This window comes from Mauremys mutica, chromosome 9 (genome assembly GCF_020497125.1).
Source record: "Mauremys mutica isolate MM-2020 ecotype Southern chromosome 9, ASM2049712v1, whole genome shotgun sequence".
Taxonomy (NCBI): Eukaryota; Metazoa; Chordata; order Testudines; family Geoemydidae; genus Mauremys; species Mauremys mutica.
The window spans coordinates 10752023-10771355 of NC_059080.1; the positions used below are offsets into that span (position 1 = coordinate 10752023).

The window sequence follows — 19333 nt, forward strand, 5'->3', positions numbered from 1 at the left end:
ACCAGGCAAGCGTTTAACCTTAATCATTTGTATGCGAACAAAGGGAAGTTAACTGTTGACGCGCGATGTCCTTTTGTGAAAGAAGCGCTTGTAATGGCTCTGCAATGTCCATGCCTCAGATGGAAGATGGAAATCTCACCAGCCTTCCCAAGACCCTTGATTTTTCTGTGTCACTTGGTATAGTTAAAAAACCCAAAGAGTAAAATTTTCAAAGACGTGTGTCTTAGGCACTCAAGTCCAATTTTCATTAGTGGATGAAGCTGCAGTGGATGAAGACCTGAGACTTTGGGAGTTGAGCAGGAAGGGGCATAGACAAACAGAAGCTTGAGGTTTCAGGCTAAATGCCTCAAGTTAGGCAGGTTTGCTCCGCCATAAAGCTCTTCAAAGGCTGGTTTGCTCAGTGTCCGGTCCATGGCACTTTCTTTTCTGTAGCCATGTGGCCTGGTGGCTAAGTAACTGGACTAGGACTTGGGAGTTCCCAACTGTGGCACATATTCCTTGTGTGACCTTGGACAAATCACTTAATCTCTCCATTCTTCAGTGTCCCTAAATAGGGGATAATTGTCTTCCAACTCATAATGGCCCCCTAGTGGCCTTTATGCCAGCTGCAGATCACTGGAGTGCAGCGTGTCCAGGCCACCCACCTAGTATGCCCACTGCCATGCCCTCTGTGTGCCAGCTACAACAACTCAGGACTCCACCACAGGGGCAGTGTGAAGGGGCGCTTTGCATAAGGAGAAGCTGTGTTTGGACTTGTAAAATACAGGAAAAAATGGTTTGGGGTAGAATTTTCAAAGTTGAGTAAAGGAGTCAGGGGTCTGACACCCATGGAATTACAATGGCAACTGAGTGCCTAATTCCCTTAGGTATCATTGAAAAATTGCAGCCAGTGTGTAGTTAAACAAATTTCCAAACCTTGCCTCTGACATTATGCATGCATACATTTGCATGAGCAGATCCCCCACTTGTGGATCCAGAAGGGTATTTGCATATGCAAATAAAGCAGTTAGGCATTTGTGCACATAACTGTGGTACGTGCACACACGAGCAATTGCAGGCCAAAGTTTCAAACCAATCCTGCATAGTATGACTGTCTTTACAGGCAGATTTATTGGTTACAGAAAACCAGAAAGGTCAGGCATCCAGATTGCCATGCACATCAGAGCATATCTCAGAATCCAGTACACAAGTACACAAGCCTGGTAGCTGAATTTTCCAGACACACAGCAATACTCACTGTGAGCTTGAGATCAGAATCTGCACCCCTCAGTGTGCTGATGCCAGCGTATGCTGGATGGAACTAGGAATTAAGACTCCCAAGAGCTAGTGCTGATTCCCCTGTTATTTAATTACTCTCTTTTGCTTTATTATTTGTACTGATCAGGACTCTTACATTAATTTGCCCTGTGTGGTTTTGCAATCTAGAGCTGTGGTCTCTGTTCAGGAGAAGGTGCCCCAGAACTGATGGCAAATCAGATCTGATTTGAGAAAAAAATCCATGTTAATTTCCTATTAATTTTTAGCTTGGAATTTTCTGTTTTACATCTGAAAATCCTTCCTTCCCAGTCTCTTTATTTCCATAAACTAGCCCATATTCACCCAGTGATGCTTTATTAGCACCGCACCCACCATAGGCTATATTATGCATCTGGTAATTTTTGTGCATTGACTGGGGGGAAAGGAGAGTTGTGCATTTGTGTGTGGGGGGGGTCTACTTGATGGAATATGGAGGTGCTCCAAGCATATGTTAATGCTGAATGGAGGAGGGGGTCCCAATTCTTGACCCATAGCTAATATCCTACAAGTCAGGTGAAGCTACCAAGGATTCCTGGGCTATAGCTTGAAATGCTTCAGTTATCTACAAACACACACCATTAATTGCTTTTAGAGTGTGTCATGCAGTGGTTAAATAATGAGATCTTTGTTCCCGTATTTGTACATCAGCCTGTTTGGAGGTGGGGGGAAAAGTCTGAAGTGGTGAAATTATTTAAAATTAGTGGGGATATTTACAGGAAGACATAAAGAACTGTCAGTAGTAGAAAGCGGCATTTTATGTTCTTGTCCCAGATGACCTTGCTCCAAGGACAAATCAGAGCTTGATGAAATGAAGCTGCAGATGGCTAGTGATCTCAACTCTGTAATAATGAAATGACAGAAGAAAAAAATGAGCCCTCTCCAGTTTGTAAATACAATCTGAATGGAAGGGGGAAAGGAATTTTGAAGGGGCGATTGAGTTGACTTGGTTATAGCATTTCAGCTCTGGGTGTCTTAAATATTTCTCATGATTTTTTTTTAATTAGTGGCACCATGTACATTAATAGTCAAGGGTGCCTTAATATTTTTTTTCTATTTTTAGATGTTAGCACCTTGGCTATGACTTTGCATTGCAGGTCACAGCCTATTTATTATCAGGTTTCAGAGTAGCAGCCGTGTTAGTCCGTATCCACAAAAAGAACAGGAGTCCTTGTGGCACCTTAGAGACTAACCAATTTAAGGTGCCACAAGCACTCATGTTATTTTTATTTATTATCATTTGTTTAAGCCCAACATTTATTGGTGTTTTTTTGTTGTTGTTGTTTTTTAAGTTGAGGAGCATTTGGAACCTGATTGGACTGATTACTTGATCTGGGAGTTTTAGGTATCTGGCTTGGCAGGAAGGGATGAAAGCGGGTAAGAGATTTAACAGTGAAAAAGTGATTGCTGCTCATGTGCATAATCTATATTATATATTTTTAAAAAATTAACTTACAGAAAGGGAGCAATTCAAAAACTCCTTCTTTTAACCCGGTGGTTCTCAGCCAGGGGTCTGGGGCCCCTTGGGTGGCCACGAGCGGGTTTCAGGGGGTCTACGAAGCAGGGCCAACTTTAGATTCACTGGGGCCCAGGGCAGAAAGCCACTCGGGGCTGAAGCCTCAGTAACGTAGCTTCCTGGGGGCCCCTGTAGCTTCTGTGGGGCCCCGGGCAATTGCCCTGCTTGCTACCCCCTAATGCCGGCCCTGGATTTTATATGCAGAAAAACAGTTTTCGTGACACAGGTGGGGCGTGGAGTTTTTATAGCATGTTGCGGGGGTGGGGGGGTCAGAAAGAAAAAGAACCCCCGTTTTAACCCACTCCATCTTGATTTGGTCCAAGTAATTAAAAATGGCAGAGATCTCCAGAATTGGCCTAATTGCCCGCTGAACACTGAATTTCCTGAATTTTGCCATGTTTGAGCCAAACCTTGCATGGTTATTTCATGTGATCCTTCCCCCGCCACCCCCAGCTATTTAATATATACATTCCGCATCTAGCTGGCGCTTTCTTCTGTGGCTGCTCCTGTTGTGCATTCAGCTACACTGACTCCTGTGAACCTCATCAGCACCTCCGTTAGAGAGAGCGCCTTGACATAACACACACATTACTTGACTCAAACTGTACTTTATAGACGCGAGCCATTGCAGTTTGTCATTGGGGCTAGCACAACCTTGCAGAGGTGGTCAGAAAGAGACTACTAGCCAAAACTGGGTGAGATAAATACAGTTTTAAATTATCTCACTGAAATTGATAGGCGAGCTGCCCTCAGTGGGAATGAGAGTGCATTGTCAAGGGTTGGAGAATCATGACAGCTGAAACAAGCCAAATATAAATATTTTATTCTTTGCAGAGAATTCCGTTTTGGACTTTGCCTGTATGGAATATAGACATGCAGGAAGTGTATCTGTATAACTAAGACAGGCAAATTTATTAGAAGGGGTAGTGACCAAAAGACCCTGCTCAAAATGAGTAAGACTCCTAGAATTCTGCCCTTGAATGGAGCAGCCAGTGTGGAACAATGTACGTGTGCTGAGGATGCCCTGTGATCAGGACCGCGGCAGAACCTTTCCTACCATTCTGATTTCCTCTGTGCTTCCATAAGAGTGCAGCTCCGATCCTGCTGCTGCTGCCCTTCACTTGGGGAGGTGGAGTGCAGAAGGTCCTCTTCCAAGGTTGCTATTAATGATGCTCTGGCAATCTGCCAGTAGGGGATGCCTGTACCAACGGTGTAATTTGCAATCTACTCCAGCCCCTCCTGGAAGGCAGGGAGTCATTTTTTATGGTACTGTGGCCACTCCTACTCTAAGGCTTGCTTAGACTGCAATGCATTCAGTGCCCTAGGGTATATGCATCCCCGTGTTACCTTGAGTGTCCCACCGGTCTAAGTGGAACACTGATTGTACTCCTGAACCAGTCTCACGTGCTCCTTCTTGCTACCAATATGATGTTCATTAAAACCCCATATTAGCATGATCTCAGATAGGCCTGATAAAGCGTGCATTTTCCTCTGTATGAAGTAAAACAACCAATGCAAGAACTTGCAGTATTTTTTTAGATACTTTTTTCCTTTGTTCTGCTGAATAAAACCAGCTGGGGGGAAAAAATGTGGCAAAATCCTTGCATAAAAGTTTTCACTAATTTGATTAATTGTTTTTGGAAGGGAGAGTTGGGTTGAATGTCCATCCTCTTAAAAGCCTGGATGCATTTAGAAACAGCCTTATGGATATTTCTCGTCTGAGCAGCGTGCAACATAAGAGCAGCTATAAGGAGATGAGCGTATTTTTTTATTTTACGTGGCTAAAACAGTCCCGGGTGTAGTTGCCAACCAGGTTTAGTGATCTTGTCATTGCTTCCATCAGAGAAGGAGGGTTAACTTTGTGTGATGCTAAGCATGCCCGTGCCATAAGAACAGAAGAAAGACCTTAAAAGAACTTTTTTCCCCTGTTTTTTTTACAAAACCGTATACCCATGGATCACTTACAGTCTTCAAACAAAGCTTGTTCCTGACTGACAGCCCCTGAGATAAGCCTGGAAACTCGAGTCTGATAGTATTTCACATGGTTGTATATCAAGTAAACGGGTGGAAGATGAAAAAAGAAAAGACCCACTGAGTTACACAGTTTGTTTGATCAATGCTTGTATATTGTGTTAAAACAAACAAAGCGGAAAGGAGGAGGGAGGGGAGCTTCAGAAGATGTCTGAACTAAAAGGGTCAGTTTTATCTTGAAGTGCATCTTAGAAGTGGAGATAGAATCGGGGTGGGAGTGGGGGGTGGAGAAGAAGAGGAAAAGGAAGGAAAGGAAGAAATCTTTCCCCAAAGAGCAAACGTAAAGTAATATTAAAGACAATAAATAGGATCTAGAACAGGGGTTCTCAAACTGGGGGTCGGGACCCCTCAGGGGCTCGTGAGGTTATGACACGGGGGGCGCGAGCTGTCAGCCTCCACCCCAAACCCCGCTTTGCCTCCAGCATTTATAATGGTGTTAAAATTATAAAAGTGTTTTTAATTTATAAGGGGGGGTCGCACTCAGAGGTTTGCTGTTTGAAAGGAGTCACCAGTACAACAGTTTGAGAGCCACTGATCTATAATCCGTGCATGCTGATTTAATGTAAATAGTCATGACCTGTTATAACATCAGTTTTAAGTCACGTAACATGAAAATTCTGCCAATGCATGGGAGGCTTTGGGGGTGGGAGGAAGGAGGTTGTTTGTACTAAGGTAGCCACATCTCAACCCAAATATTTTCACCTTTTAATATCCATTTAGATTAAAACTTATGGTAGCATTGATAGCAGCTGCTTAGTAAAGGCTTGCACCAGGATTTTCCTTTTTTAAACATATGCATGTCTCCACCCTCCTCCTATTATGCAGCCTCTCAAGAATACCAGGCAGAGGGAACACCATATGTGGATTCTTTATGGATCCTGCAATTGAGCCAAACAGGCAACTCTCATTGCAGTGTAGTTTGATGCATGGAACAATGAGATCTTTGTGCTAGGAGCTGTACAGACAGAGAACAAAAAGGCAGTCACTGCCTCAGAGAGCTTACAAGACAGACAGACAGATGTGGGAGCACAAGGCCACATCTATCTGTCTGAGGATAACACACATCTACATGTCCCCTGTACAGAAGAAAACTCTTACTTGTGGAGGTCAGACTAGATGATCATGATGGTCCCTTCTGATCTTAAAATCTAGGAGTCTGTGAGGTCACTCCTCCAAACACTGTCCAAAAACAAGTTAATGAAACTTCAGGACACCCTGCAAGGTAGGAAAGCCTCATTCTTCCCATTTTACAGACGTGAACTGGGCACATAGGGTATGTCTACAGTGCAGGTAAAAACCCACTGCTGGCCTGTGCCAGCTGACTCAGGCTCGCAGGGCTCTGGCTTGGGGGCTGTTTAATTGCAGTGTAGACGTTCAGGCGTAGGCTGGAGCCTGGGCTCTAGGATCATGCAGTTAAACAGCCCCTTAGCCCAAGACCCAGGAGCCCAAGTCAGCTGCCATGGGCCAGCCGTGGGTGTCTAATTGCAGTGTAGACATACCCATAGAGGTTGTCTGATTAGCCCAGGCTTTGCAGTGAGTAGTAGCAGAGCCAGAAATAGAACTGTTGAGGAATTTTGTTGCAGTATCTCTTCTATCCTAGTTTGCTGGAATATAGCTTGTTTGTAACTACTTCAGGGTTAATTGTCTCGGCTCAAAAAGCTTGTTAAACATCGGCACTAACATTTTTGTGTCTCTCCCCCCATATTAATAGTGAAGAAGTCTGATCTTTGCTGCCTGTTTATCTTTGCATTTTGTCTTTATGCTTTGGTACAGTGGTTGCGCTTAAACATTTACTTCTGTTTTGAGAGCTGTAATTACTGGATTCAGCTGTGAGCCCCATTGAAAGAAAAGGGACTATTTCTCAAACTGGCAGCGTCTTTCAAAAAGGAAGATACTTTTAAAGCTCAGTCACTGTATGCATTTTTAATCAGATGCACTTCAGTTCTTCCACTGCTTGTTACTTTCGTTTGAGATGCACAGTTTTCACTAGCAACTACTCATGTTCTTTGCAAAGCTGAGTCTGTTTCTCACAATAACCCTGCTTTGACCTGGTTATCTGTTAACCACAAAGAATTCTGCTCTGATTAGTCCATCTGTTAACTGTTCAAATTCACATGACTTGGCTTTATTGCGAGGGTCTGTAATATAATGCTCAGTGGCCTCCACTGGTCGCTTATGTCTTGTAAAGTAAATGTGCCTTTCCGAGAGCCACTCTTCTGCAGGTTACTGTCTTCTTGATGTTTTCAATGACTTTTTGTCCAGCAGTTGCAGTCCCCTTTATGCCCTCATTGAAATATATTGTAAATCTTCAATAGCTCTGGTCTTAACTTAGTGCATTTTAAAATTGAAGTTGCTTTATGCTCTATTCCTTAGAGTGCCACCTTAAGAGCAGATGGGAAAATATAGGAATGATGAATGAGACTGGTGCTTTCCAACAATTTTTTTAAAAAACAGTGACTACTTTAGATTAAGGTTAATGGGATTCTTGCCTGCCCATCCAGGGTGACTAAACCCCTCAAGATGAGATTGGGGAAGTCCTGTTGGTTAATGAAGACTCATGAAGAATTAAGGACTGTAACTTTCCAGATTCTCACCTAAGTGAACATGGGTGTGATTACTGGATGAACAGTAGAGAGCTGGAGTTTCTGAAATGTGATCACATTGTTAACACAACTCATTTGCCTGTGCACTTACCGCAATTGGAAGCCAGGTTTTTAGAGGTGCGTACGTGCATGGCTGGTAAACGTGGGCCCAGATCTAGCCAAGTACTTGAGCACGTGCTTAACTTTCAGCAGGCACGTAGTCTCAAGTGGAACGATTCATGGCCTTTGAGTTAAGCACATGTGTAAATGCTTTGCTGGATCAGAGCCATAAGTGCTGTGACGGCACACTCAGCCACAGGAATCACCCGTGCTGTTTGTGCATACGAACAGTTCTAACCATGAGTCACTGCATACGCGGTTTATGCTCGTGAATGGCCATTGATGCGGCTGACCCATCATGGGTGTACACAAAGACCAGGGTTTTCTCCCACAGGTGTCATGGTTGTACCTGAGCACGGATACTAAGCATACACATTCCTGAAAACTGACTCTAACTCTTGCTGCCTAACTCCCAACACAAGCCCCCGATGCTGGGTCCCTATCGACCGACTCACAGCACCAATCCCATCTCCAACCGAAACGGCCAAATTGGAAAGCCCACTGAGTACGGTAGAGCTCTGAACTGCCATGTGACAGTTTGCCTAGCAACAGAACCACACGCTTTCACCATTTCCAGGCTCCTTACAACGTGCTGTTTGGTTAAAGATTCTGTTGATTTGATGTTTTAATTTGAGTTTTGGAGTGAGAGAGAGAGAGAAGCTGTGATGTATTATGAAAAACACAAGTGGAATTCAATGACTGCACACCAGGGATTCATCTCTTTGGATGTAGCCCACAAGTAACTAAACGCACCCCCAGATGTGTGAGCACCCAGGGCTGTGGTCTCTGGCTTTGAAATTCAAATCCTACCCAAGATCCTATCTTCCTGAAATTTAAAATGGGATAGCCCAAAGCATGGGCCAGTTCAGATATAGTGGCTTGTTTGGCTTGGCCTTAGCATGGGAAGTGATTTTCCTTGGGAAGTGATGAAAAGGAAAAATGTTTAAAGTTCATTAACCTTTGGTACAGATAGCAGCATCTTTTAGACCACATGCAAGAGCTATTCTTAGTCATGACACTTACACGGTTATTTTCTTCTGTAAGGGAATGCAGTAGTTCCCACTAGTGGTGAAAATAAGAGATTTTTTTATTTTATTTTTTTTTTGCTCATCCTAAACATGAACTGTAAAATGAAAGACTTTGAATTCCTTTCTTGTTCCCCCCCTCCTTTTTTTTTGCCTAATTTTCCCCCAAGCAAAAATGTGTGTGTATATATGTTTCTCTTTAGTGCCTAATTAAATGTTATGCAACACTTATCCCAAATGTAGCAACCTATTCTGGGTATTTGCAAATGAACTTGGCTGATTGTCCTTCTTCCAGCAAAATCCCATATCGTTAGGCCATTCTGCTGCAGCCCAAGAGCTGCAATTAGTAATGTGATTTCCCCTTCTTTACCATTAATAATATGGAAAAAACAACATTATTTTCCTAATTAGGTTTTGGAGAAATTAGAATGAGGTGGACACGATTAGTTTAAAAAAAAAAGACGACTTTAATGTTATGACTTGTTAATGCAATAGCCCTGAGCGAAACAGAATGCTTGTCCTTGCACTAAACGCGTTTGCTTCAGTAAGCACAGACCCTCTGCACGCAACAAGACAAGTTGGGAGGAAATTGGCGAGATGGTAGGGATTTTAGTGATATGAACATTTCAGTGTCTTTCATGTGTAGAGTACACAAACTGAATCCCTGCTCTTTCAAATATTACCCTAGAGGCAATCCATATTATTCAAAGCTTAACTATGGCTGCAAAATGATATTTGACATGAAAGCAGAACACTAGCTTTACATGAACTTTTGCATTTACATCAGGAGTAAATCATATTTACTTCTCTTCCCCTCCTTCTCCTTCCGTGGGAGGGAGGAGAGAAAAGGAATAGTGTCCAGCAGGATTGTAAGCAAAGCAGCGGTAAGAATGTCTGGTCTTGTGAGACTGCCCATGAATAGGAATGATAATGAGTCCAGTGATGAGTTGCAGGTTTGTGTCTTTTGGTGAATTATCTCACAGGCATTTACATTTCATCAATTGTGGTTTTGCATAATAGACCTAAGTGCTGCAACAAAAGGAGGCGCCATAAAAGTGAGTAATTTCAGTGACCTTCTTGGTAATCGCTCCTATTTTAAAAAAAGTATACATCTCCGAATGACCGGGGCAATCCCTTATAGTGAAACCATCGCGAAAGGCGTTCCTGCTCTGACAGCCTGGCTTTTGACAAACACCCTCCAACGTCTCCTTCTGGTCACTCCGAACCATTGCTCGTATCCTGTTTGCTCCATTTTAGCATGATTCTCATTGTCAGATGTCAAAAGGCAACAACCATTTTCTTCTTGCTTATCTTCTGATAACATTGATTCTCAGACAAAGGATGTGGGCTTCCATTCTGAAAACAAAGGAAACGTGGCCTGGTTAAGAATGCTGGATATAATGTACATAATTCTCTCTGCCAATAATAACAAAGCATCATAAATAATGTAAAAGCTGGATGTTAAAATGGGGATTATACTGGTAGCTACTGTGCCTGGGTATAGAGTTTGCCGGAGCATTTCCCTGCTCTTCCTCTTCTTCACTGAAGACGTGGCTTTTTCACTTATTTTTTCTTTCCCTAATTACATGCTACCTCTGTAAGATGTTTTGGCTTAAATGTTTCTGACTTTCTCTTCCTTTCAGGTTCTGCTCCCAGAATCTTTGGGGTGCTGTTGTGATGGGCTTTAGAATTTTCCCCTCTGTTCATTTTGGGTCAGATTCTCAGGTGGCGTAAATTGACGCCGATCCGTTATTGACCACAATGGAGCAATGCCAGTTCCCACCAGCTGGGGATTCCAGTGGAGTAACACTGATTGACACCAGTTGGGAATCTGGCTCTTCTCTCTTCTGCATATTCAGGTTCTTGCCTTGTTTCCAGATCATCCTAATCAGGAGCTTTCTCCTCTGATGCTGGTCTCCCCCACTCCCAGCTTTCTGCATGACCTTGGCTCTCCTTTTCCTATGCTTTCCGCAGTGTGCTTCTCCTTTCTATCCAATATCGAGCTCCGGCTCTTCTTCCTTTGTCTGTTAGCGTCACGTTGGGGAATTAGTGGAGAATATAGGGCTTGATTCACATCCCTTCTGCCAGTTACACACCCGTGTGACTCCATTGATCCCAGTGAATCAGTCCCCTAGCTGTGGGCCAGGAACAGAGAACTTTGGATTAACCTTTGATCCTTCAGTTTCTTCCTGTGTTGATACTCTGAAGTCAGAGCAGTCCACTGCTACTCATTACAAGAGCCACAGTGTGCACCATTCAATGTTTGTAAAAATCCAGAAGACGCAGTTCAGGATGGAACAGCAACTGGGCTGGAGGGGGCCACCTGTGGATGGGACAATGGCTTCTGTTGTGATCTCCCTGGTGAGATTGATTTTTTTCCCCTCTTTTTTATCTTTCTTGGCAGGATCAAAATCCTGGAATTGTTACCAGACTTCAGGAGCCAGGCACCATCCCAAGCGGAGGCTCGGTGCCTGCGCCAGCTACGGTGAACGGATATACGATGAGGAACCATTTGCTGAAGCAGCAAATCATGAGACGGCAGCTAATGCAGGTTCGGCTTGCTGTGCCTACGGGGCTCCTGTAATGTACACGTGGCCAGGATTAAAGTGAGAAGTGCTGCGTAAGAAATGGCTGTTACAGAGTATTGCTGGAGTGTGGGAAATCACCAGGCTGGGTCTGACTATCGGTCCATAGAGTCCAGCCTTCTGTCTCTGAGAAAGGCCAGCACCAGTTGCAGCGGGGGAATGGGGTGTGTGTGTGTGTGTGTGTGTGTGTGCGTGCGTGCGCACATTCCACTCACTCCTTGTGGAAGAGGAACATGGCCACCTCTATGCTGCTGTTTCCATCCCCTGCAGTCCAGGGTCTGTGCTAGGAGAAAGGGCAGTGAGTGAGTGAGGCAGGGTTGGGGGGGGGCTTTTCATGGGGATTCCTCCCAGTAGATGGTCCAGCCCCAGGTTGTAGCCCCCTTTGCACTGAGCTTGCCACTCCTCCCAGGAGCCAGGGAGGCCCTTGCAGCGGAAGCTGTATTGGAGCTTTGCTGTCGGGGGGCTGGGGTGGGAGGGGCTGCCAGGGATCAGAGGCGGGGAGGAGGCACAGAACCTCTGCATGGATGGCCTTGGCTTCCCATGGATCCTGCGGAAACTGCCAGGTGTGGGGCAATCAGACCCCTCCCCCCAAGAAGCCAGTGCAATGGGAGCTCCATGAGGGAACCTTGCTGAGATTTCCTCCCCAGGCCTGTCCTGCACGTGGTAGCTGGAGTTACTGGCTGTCTGCCTCCTCTCTTTGGTTTTGCCTCCTTCTCACTACCAACATGGCCCCCCTCCTGACCTGCCCCCATGCCTGTCTGTGCTGGAGTTGTGGGGCACTCATTCCAATCCACACGGTGCTCTCTGCACTGTACGTACGGGCTGTCACAGAGCGGACAGCATGGCACCATTTGGAAGGACATGGCCAGAGCTCCGAGTAGCATAGGCAGGTTGTGCTGGAGAAGATCCCTCTGAAACGGAAGGGAAAGTGCACGGCATACAAGTCAGCTCACTTTAGGCAGAGCCCACAATATCCTGGTAAGGAGGGAGCTTCCCATGGGTTTTCCCTGTGGGTCCACAGTAGATTTTGGTTTAAAACAGGGATCTGGTCTATACACACGAGAGTAGAGTCATCTTCCCAACACACTTGCAGCCACCAGCACTGTCCTCCATCAATCTGCCCCCTGAAGGCTGCCCCCTTTCTGTGCATTCACATGCTGCGAGCACCTTTCATTTCCACCCCCAAGAATCTGGGGCTTCAAAGGATGTGCCCAGACAGCTGGCCCGGTGGATTCTGGGGAGACCCAAAGATTCCTGCAGCACACAGAGCCTGATCCTCTGAGGACAAAGGAAAGACTCCCAGTGACTCCAGTGGGCTTTGAATCAGGCCCCGGTTGAGCAGAAACAAGGAGAGCTGGGGGCAGAACTCCCCGCCCCCAGGTGGGTGAACAAAGTGGTCCCGGTGTCATTCCAGCTCCCCTATAGAGATGGACCTGCTTACACAATTTTTGCCTAAGGCAGCCCCTGCTTAGACTGTGCTATATAGAAGACACCTTTTTAGAAGGGGCACATGAACAGTTAGGTTCCTGACTGAACTGAACTGTCTGGGCTGCACGTCTGACGAGCTTGTGTGTGTGTAGCTGGGTAGGTTGTTAGTGCCCAACTGGCCGTACTTCAGATGTCTGCTGTTATTTTTGTTCCTGGAGAGGCTGCAACGTGACAACTCTTTCTCTTGTTTTCCAGGAGAAGCAGAAACAAAACATGCTGGGAGTAGCATCCGAGCAAAGGAGTTCATTTGCACCCCAGCAGATGAATCAGTTTCAGGGTAAGGAGTGAAAGTGTGTGCTACTAAAAGCTTTGACGAGCCGGGTGCTCATTAAATGCAGGGCTCTTAATGATACTTTGCACTGAAAGAAAACCATTCTACATTTTGTCACATAAGATGGGATTCTCCTATTTTCTTATCACTCAAGTAGTAACTCTGTGACAAGGAACGCTGTGGCGAGGCCTGTTTAATGAAAGAGAGGAATTAAAGCAAAGCATCCTATTAAAAATCTGCCATGTTTCAGGGATAAATGCACCCTTAATGTTTAACATATACCTCTTTTTATATACAGCAGTACCACAACCTATTCCTACTGACTGCGGTCAGTCCATGCCAGCTCCTCCACTGAATCACCGCATGATGCCATCCAACCCGGGAATACTTCAGAACACCTTGGGCTCCGGACTTACTCCAACCACTGTTAACCAGAACAGTGGGACAATGGTTATGATTCCGCATAATCCTGGCAAACAGCAAGGGATTTTTCCGCCTAATTCTGATTTTAACATCCCTCTGCGACCAAACCAAACCTCTCTGGGCATGCACTCAGGATGCCAAACGGTTCACAGCCATGCTACTGTCCGGCCAGGAATGACATTGTCTAGCTTTAACTCCAGTTCCTTAACAAATCACTCAGCAACTCAGCAACACTTAAGACAGCCTAGTATGCCAAGAATTTCTACTGTCTACCCCAGCGCATCTGCTCAGATGTGGACACCGACTGGGGTTTCAAGAATGCCCAATCAAAGCCAAATGGATACCAGCATGCAGCAATTCTCCAGTAACCCTCTCGTCTCCAAACAGAATGTGAGACCAAATATACCAGGTCAGCAGTTTTCCCACCAGGCTGTAGCGCCGCCTAATCAGATTGCACCTGGAGTCCAGGTCAGACAGATGCAAAAACTAAACCTGGGACAGTCTGGCCAGAGCCTGAGCACGCTGAATAATCAGAACTTAAGACACAATTTAACCAGAGGACCATTGCCAGCTATGAATGTTATGAAATCCATGCCACAAGGCATGTCCGGTTTTAACCAGCTCAATCCTGCTCAAGGACTCTGCCCGCCAAGTTACCCCTCCGCAGGCCAGCTGTCAGGAACATTCAACAGAATGAGTACTGCTTCCGAGCTGCCGCAGTACGACTTTGTGCCACAACAGAGCAATTCGATCTTGCCTGGAAACTGCAGTGAGACTGACTTCATTGACTCCCTTATGAAGAACAGTAGCAACAACGATGAAGACTGGTTGAACAATTTGACAATGATAGATGACATTTTGGGACAGCACGCTCAAAACTCCGGACATGTTTAGCTCATAGGGAAGCAGACTGACTTGTAAATAACTTAAGTGTGACTTTTAAAAGTGAAAACAAACCAACAAAAATTGCCTCCTCTTTCAATACCGAATGAATGGACGCGGCCAATTCTTTGCCTGCATCAAAGTTTAATATTGGCAGTTTTTCAGATGACTGTATATATTTGAATATTTTATAAATTATGTTTTCCTAAACATTAAATATAGAAGTATTTATACTTCTTTGCTGGACTGTTTGTAAATAAATCTACAGCATACATTTTTTGTTTTATTATAGGAAATTCATTATACCTTGTTATAAATATGCAAATAATATTGTTAGTTTCAGTAATACTGTGTATTACAGCATAAAATACTTATGTTTTTGACATAACTTAACACATGAGCTAGGGGTGTCCGTGCAAACTGGCTAAACGGGAAGCAAATGTGATAATTTATCTCCCTTGTCAAGAAAGAAGATTGAGGAGTTGCATTTTTTTTAAACTGTCAACCTATTCAGAGCACCCATCCTGCAAACTGATCCTCGTGAGTGGATCCCATCAGAGCTTCATGCAGGTGGAGGGATCCACCCACAGATATTCTATTGCAGCAAAGTTTTCAGTTGGGATACACTCCTCCATATGTTGATGAGAGCGTTGAATGCATTAACTGTCTAGTACTGAGTATATACTCATAATAGTACAACTGTTAACACAGATTACGTGACTACAGATTGCAACCAATTGAGGAATTATGGTGTGAAATGAGGACACCTGAAGAGCAAACATCAGCCAAACATTGTAAAGCCCCTGTATGGAGGTATCATCCAATGACACAATAGTTCTGGTTTGCACACCTCTGCCATGTATATTTGTAGTGTACAGGTGATTTGTTCCTGGTTTCAAGGTTTTTCATAATTTTCTGTTTTTAATGTGAGACTTTTTTTTTCCCACAGGGGAAAAGTCTATCAACATAAATAGTTAATTTTTGATGTTTTTTGTCAGCTACTATTGTCATATGTATATTTAAGTCTGTTTATAAAAGATCCACTGTACTGTAAACTTCTTAAAACGTTCATAATTTGTGTAATCATATTTTAATAGTCACGTCATACTTTGCAATACATTTGTAATATAACGTCAGCTTCAAGCACAGAATGTTTTTTCTTCATACCATAATAAACTGCCAGGGGAAAATTGCATATATTTTATGTTTTCATTTCACAGAAGCAACATTTTGTATCTGCAAACATTTGATTTGAATTATTTCACTGTTTTCCAGGATGTTAAAACATCATTCGAATACCTTGTATAAATGTATATGTGCTATTACTAGAAGAAATGAGATAGAGGAAGAACTGAATTAAGCAGGCTAGAATTTCAATTTTGGATGGGATTTCCTATGCCAGCTTTATCCATCCTTTCAAATGCAATTATAAAGGAATCCAGACAGCTCTATCTGATTTTTATATAGCACCTATCACCATAGTTATTTAGGCGACACTTCTTATTATCCAGAAATATAAATGAATCTAGATTTTGGAACTATTGCTTTGACAACTCTTTATTTTTACTGGTAAATATCTGTTGGCCTATCTGGAAAATGCAGCTGTTCCACTTCAAGGAAAAGCTGTGTAAAGCGGTTCAGGGCAGTTGTGCAGATGCTGTCGTGGTAGAGCCAGGCCATATCATCTCGTAATAGATATGGTAAATATTATATATGTGTGTGGGGGACAAAGCTGAGCCACTGCATTCATTTTAGATAGAGACGTAAGCCCTTACAGGAGAACTCTAGATATAAAGAGCTACTGCCTGCTCTGGGGGGGCAGGATATTAAAAAAAAAAAATTGCCATCCCAAATGGGTCTTAATAATATACAAGTGAAGCTATAGTTAAATCAGCTCCAAATAAACTGAATCCAAAAAGGCTGCAAACCTTCTGGGAAAATAAAATCATGCAGTTAGGGAAACAATTTTGCAACCTCTCAGTGTGGAGGTGGAGGGTCATCCCTACCCGTGCCTACCAAAAAGCCGATAAGAAATCAGTCTGGATGAGTAAACCTCCAGGAGATCCCCTTTGTGGAATCTTCCCCAGATGATTCTATTGTGGGGAGGCAGGGTTTGCCCTGCTGTGGAATAAGTAGGGATTCCTCCCCTCCAGATTCCCTAGAGCTGCCAGAGGCACATGAGCATCTGCATGGAGCACTGCCCCACACAGACTCTCTGGCCTTTTCCCCATTCCCTGACAAGGACAGCGCCAGGGAGCCCCGCTGCCATGGCTTCCCTCTCTGGCCACTGCTCCCAGCCATCGTATATGGAGTGGGGGCAAGGAAGAGTGAATGCAGCCTCTGCTGCTTTGTTCTGGATGGATTTCCTGGCAGGGTGCCGCTGGGGATGATGCACACGTCTCTCCCTAAGCGTGAATCCTTGGGCCTACAGCTGGTCCTGAGAGGGGGACAGTAGGGTGATGACAGCCCCTTGCTATGTGCGGAGATGGGAAGATCCACATGTGGATCCTAGAGGAATGATCCCTGATGAGCCTGGTCGTGGGAAGTGAGAAGCACTTGCAACTCCCACTAAAAAGGGGAGGGAAGGAAGCCAAGATGGGAGCTGTGGGTCCTCTGCACTTCTCCAAATAAAGCCCTATGCATAAACGCAGACTCACCTCCGTACAAAGCAGAGTATGGTAAACTCGTCTCAATACAACCACAATGAGGACATGGGTGAGTTTGTTTGGCTATGAGAATTGCTGAGGCTTCTGCTGCTTTTCTGTTCTGAAGTCCGCTCTGCCAGTGAAGGGGCGTTGGCTCCAACTGGAAGTCAATGCAGTTTGTCTCTTTAAGGAGAGGTGAGCTCGAAGTTCCAATCCTGACCCAATCTCAGATTCGCAGAGTGTCACTTAGAGACAATGTCAACTGCAAAATCCTGTGCTGCAAACGTCTTTACCTCCAGTACGTTACTAACTACTTAGATGATTTTACGTGAAACAATTGTTAAAATCAGATTATTTTATCTGATTTTTTTTTTTTTACTTTCTCATCTGGGACCATTAAAATCACTGAAATCAATTTGCCTTCCAGTTTTTCAAACACTGCAGGGGAGGGAATGGAAAAGCAAACATTTCTACTAGCATGTAAGAAAAATCATTCTCTTGGTCTCAGGCTTTGTTAAACACTTGTTTTCACACTCTAATTGTTAGGCCAGGTTTGAGCTGACCGTGCTCTTTTCACCTCTCTGTACCTCAGTTTCTCCATATGTAAAATAGAGTTGTTAATACTTCCTACCTCACAGGGGTGTTGTGAGGACTAAAGCTTGTAAAGTGCTTGGAAGATGAAAAGTATTATTACCTGGTGTCTATGGAGTATACCCATGAACACTCACTTTCAAATATGTCCCTTTGGCGATTCCACATGTAAACAGTAATGGGAACTGCTCCATTTGGGATAGCCGGGCTCTCTCTTGTTGCCATCCCAGACTGCCTGTGAACGGAGCATGCAGAACGTGGGCCACAAAGATGAAAGCAGGGTGAATATTGTGTAATGGATCAGCGACTGGAGCATTAGCTTTACATTTTGGGTTGGGATCAGACTGTAACTGACAATGCCTCTGTCAATAAACTGGTTTGTTCTACCAAACGCCTTTCTCTGCCATTCATCTTACTTTGATTACAGAAAACAGTGTTCAGATGCACGGGGCCTGATCCTGCCCTCACATGGCTGTAAATCAGGGAGAGCTGCAATAGAGTCATACAGAGTTCAAACCAGTGTGAGACTAGAAGGAGGGCACGTCTACATTAGAAATGCTACAGCGGCACAGCTGTGGCTGTGTAAACACACTACAGCGATGGCAGGGGTTCTTCCGTTGTGCTAGTAAACCCACCTCTCTGAGAGGCAGTTGCTTAGTCGATGGAATTCTTTATGCTGGGGCTTATGTTGGCTTAATTACACCGCCCAGGGCATGACATTTTTCACAGCCCTGGGCGATGGAGTTAAGCTGCCTGGCTTTGTAATGTAGTTCAGCCCTCCAGCTAGCTATTTGCGCCCGCACCATTAGCAAATTACATGTACTGGATCAACAGATTCCACCACAAAATACATGCAGGCTCATACCAGGAGCCAAATTTAGCTGCCAGGCACTCCAGCGTAAACACAGAACGCTTTGTGCTCTCGCTGAGATGTGTTGCATCTCTTGCTGAAGACGCTCTCAACAAAGGCATGTGATGTTGAAATTTCAGGTCAAGTTCTGCTCTCGTGTAGGATGTTGTAAAGCAGGAATAACTTTGCTGACTCCAGCAGTTACTCCTGACTTACGCCCAACTCCTGAGAGCAGGACTGAGCACTCAGGACAAATCCTGCACTTCTGCCCTGGTGTGATTCTGCTGCACAAGGCTTCGGGGAGCATGCCACAGCTGAGCAGCCCTGCCCCTGGTCTGCATTAGCACCCTGAGCAGCCGGACACGTGCAAGGAGGTGGGGAAGGGCTGAGGTCAGAGGATCTGTGGCCACGTCAGTCTTCCTCTCCTCCTCCTCCACTTACGGGGTGTGGGTGATTCCGTATCCTATGTACATCAGCACCGCCAGGCTTTGGTGCTTAATATCAATTTACAGCCTGATTCATCTCCCGTTCCCCGTTATACATAGCAAATAAAAAAGGAGGGTGGGGGGAGTGTTGTGCATTTTAAATACCAATAAGTCTCTCTCCTGGGAAAGCTAGAACATAAGTACTGATTGGCAGCTGCTGCAGCTATTGAAAACTTAAGGCTCCTTCTGGTCAATAGGGCCACAAGGTATAATACTGAATAAAACCCTGCAAAGGCTCCTTAGTGTGAAACAAAAGAGACATTTAATAAAAGCAGTTTTCTTTGTTCCCTTCCCCCCTCATTTAACTGCTTTTGTAACACTGCTCAAAATTAATATGCCATTTTATACGTCATTCTCCATTGCCCATTACATGGTGGGTAGGTCCAGGCAGAGTTCCTGCCGTTGGCTTCCCTCCCCGCTTTGCCCAAGGCATGCATTAGCCTAACAAGGACTCGCTCTGTCGTGCCAGATTCTTTCTTTGCAGCCAGACACACGCGACCTCGGTGCATCTTTGTTCAAAGAGTCACAGTGCAGAGGCCAGTTTCT

General features: G+C 44.6%; 1 protein-coding gene across 1 annotated transcript in view; it reads left to right on the forward strand.

The window, feature by feature from the left end:
- The window catches only part of MAMLD1 (mastermind like domain containing 1), a 94598-nt gene extending 79187 nt beyond the window's left edge, over positions 1 to 15411 (forward strand). The window contains exons 3-5 of the mRNA XM_045029881.1: positions 10972 to 11118; positions 12836 to 12917; positions 13210 to 15411. Of these exons, the coding sequence (XP_044885816.1) occupies positions 10972 to 11118; positions 12836 to 12917; positions 13210 to 14228 (1248 nt within the window). The 3' untranslated portion in view covers positions 14229 to 15411. The remainder of the gene's footprint in view (positions 1 to 10971; positions 11119 to 12835; positions 12918 to 13209) is intronic.
- Positions 15412 to 19333: the final 3922 nt, after the last annotated feature.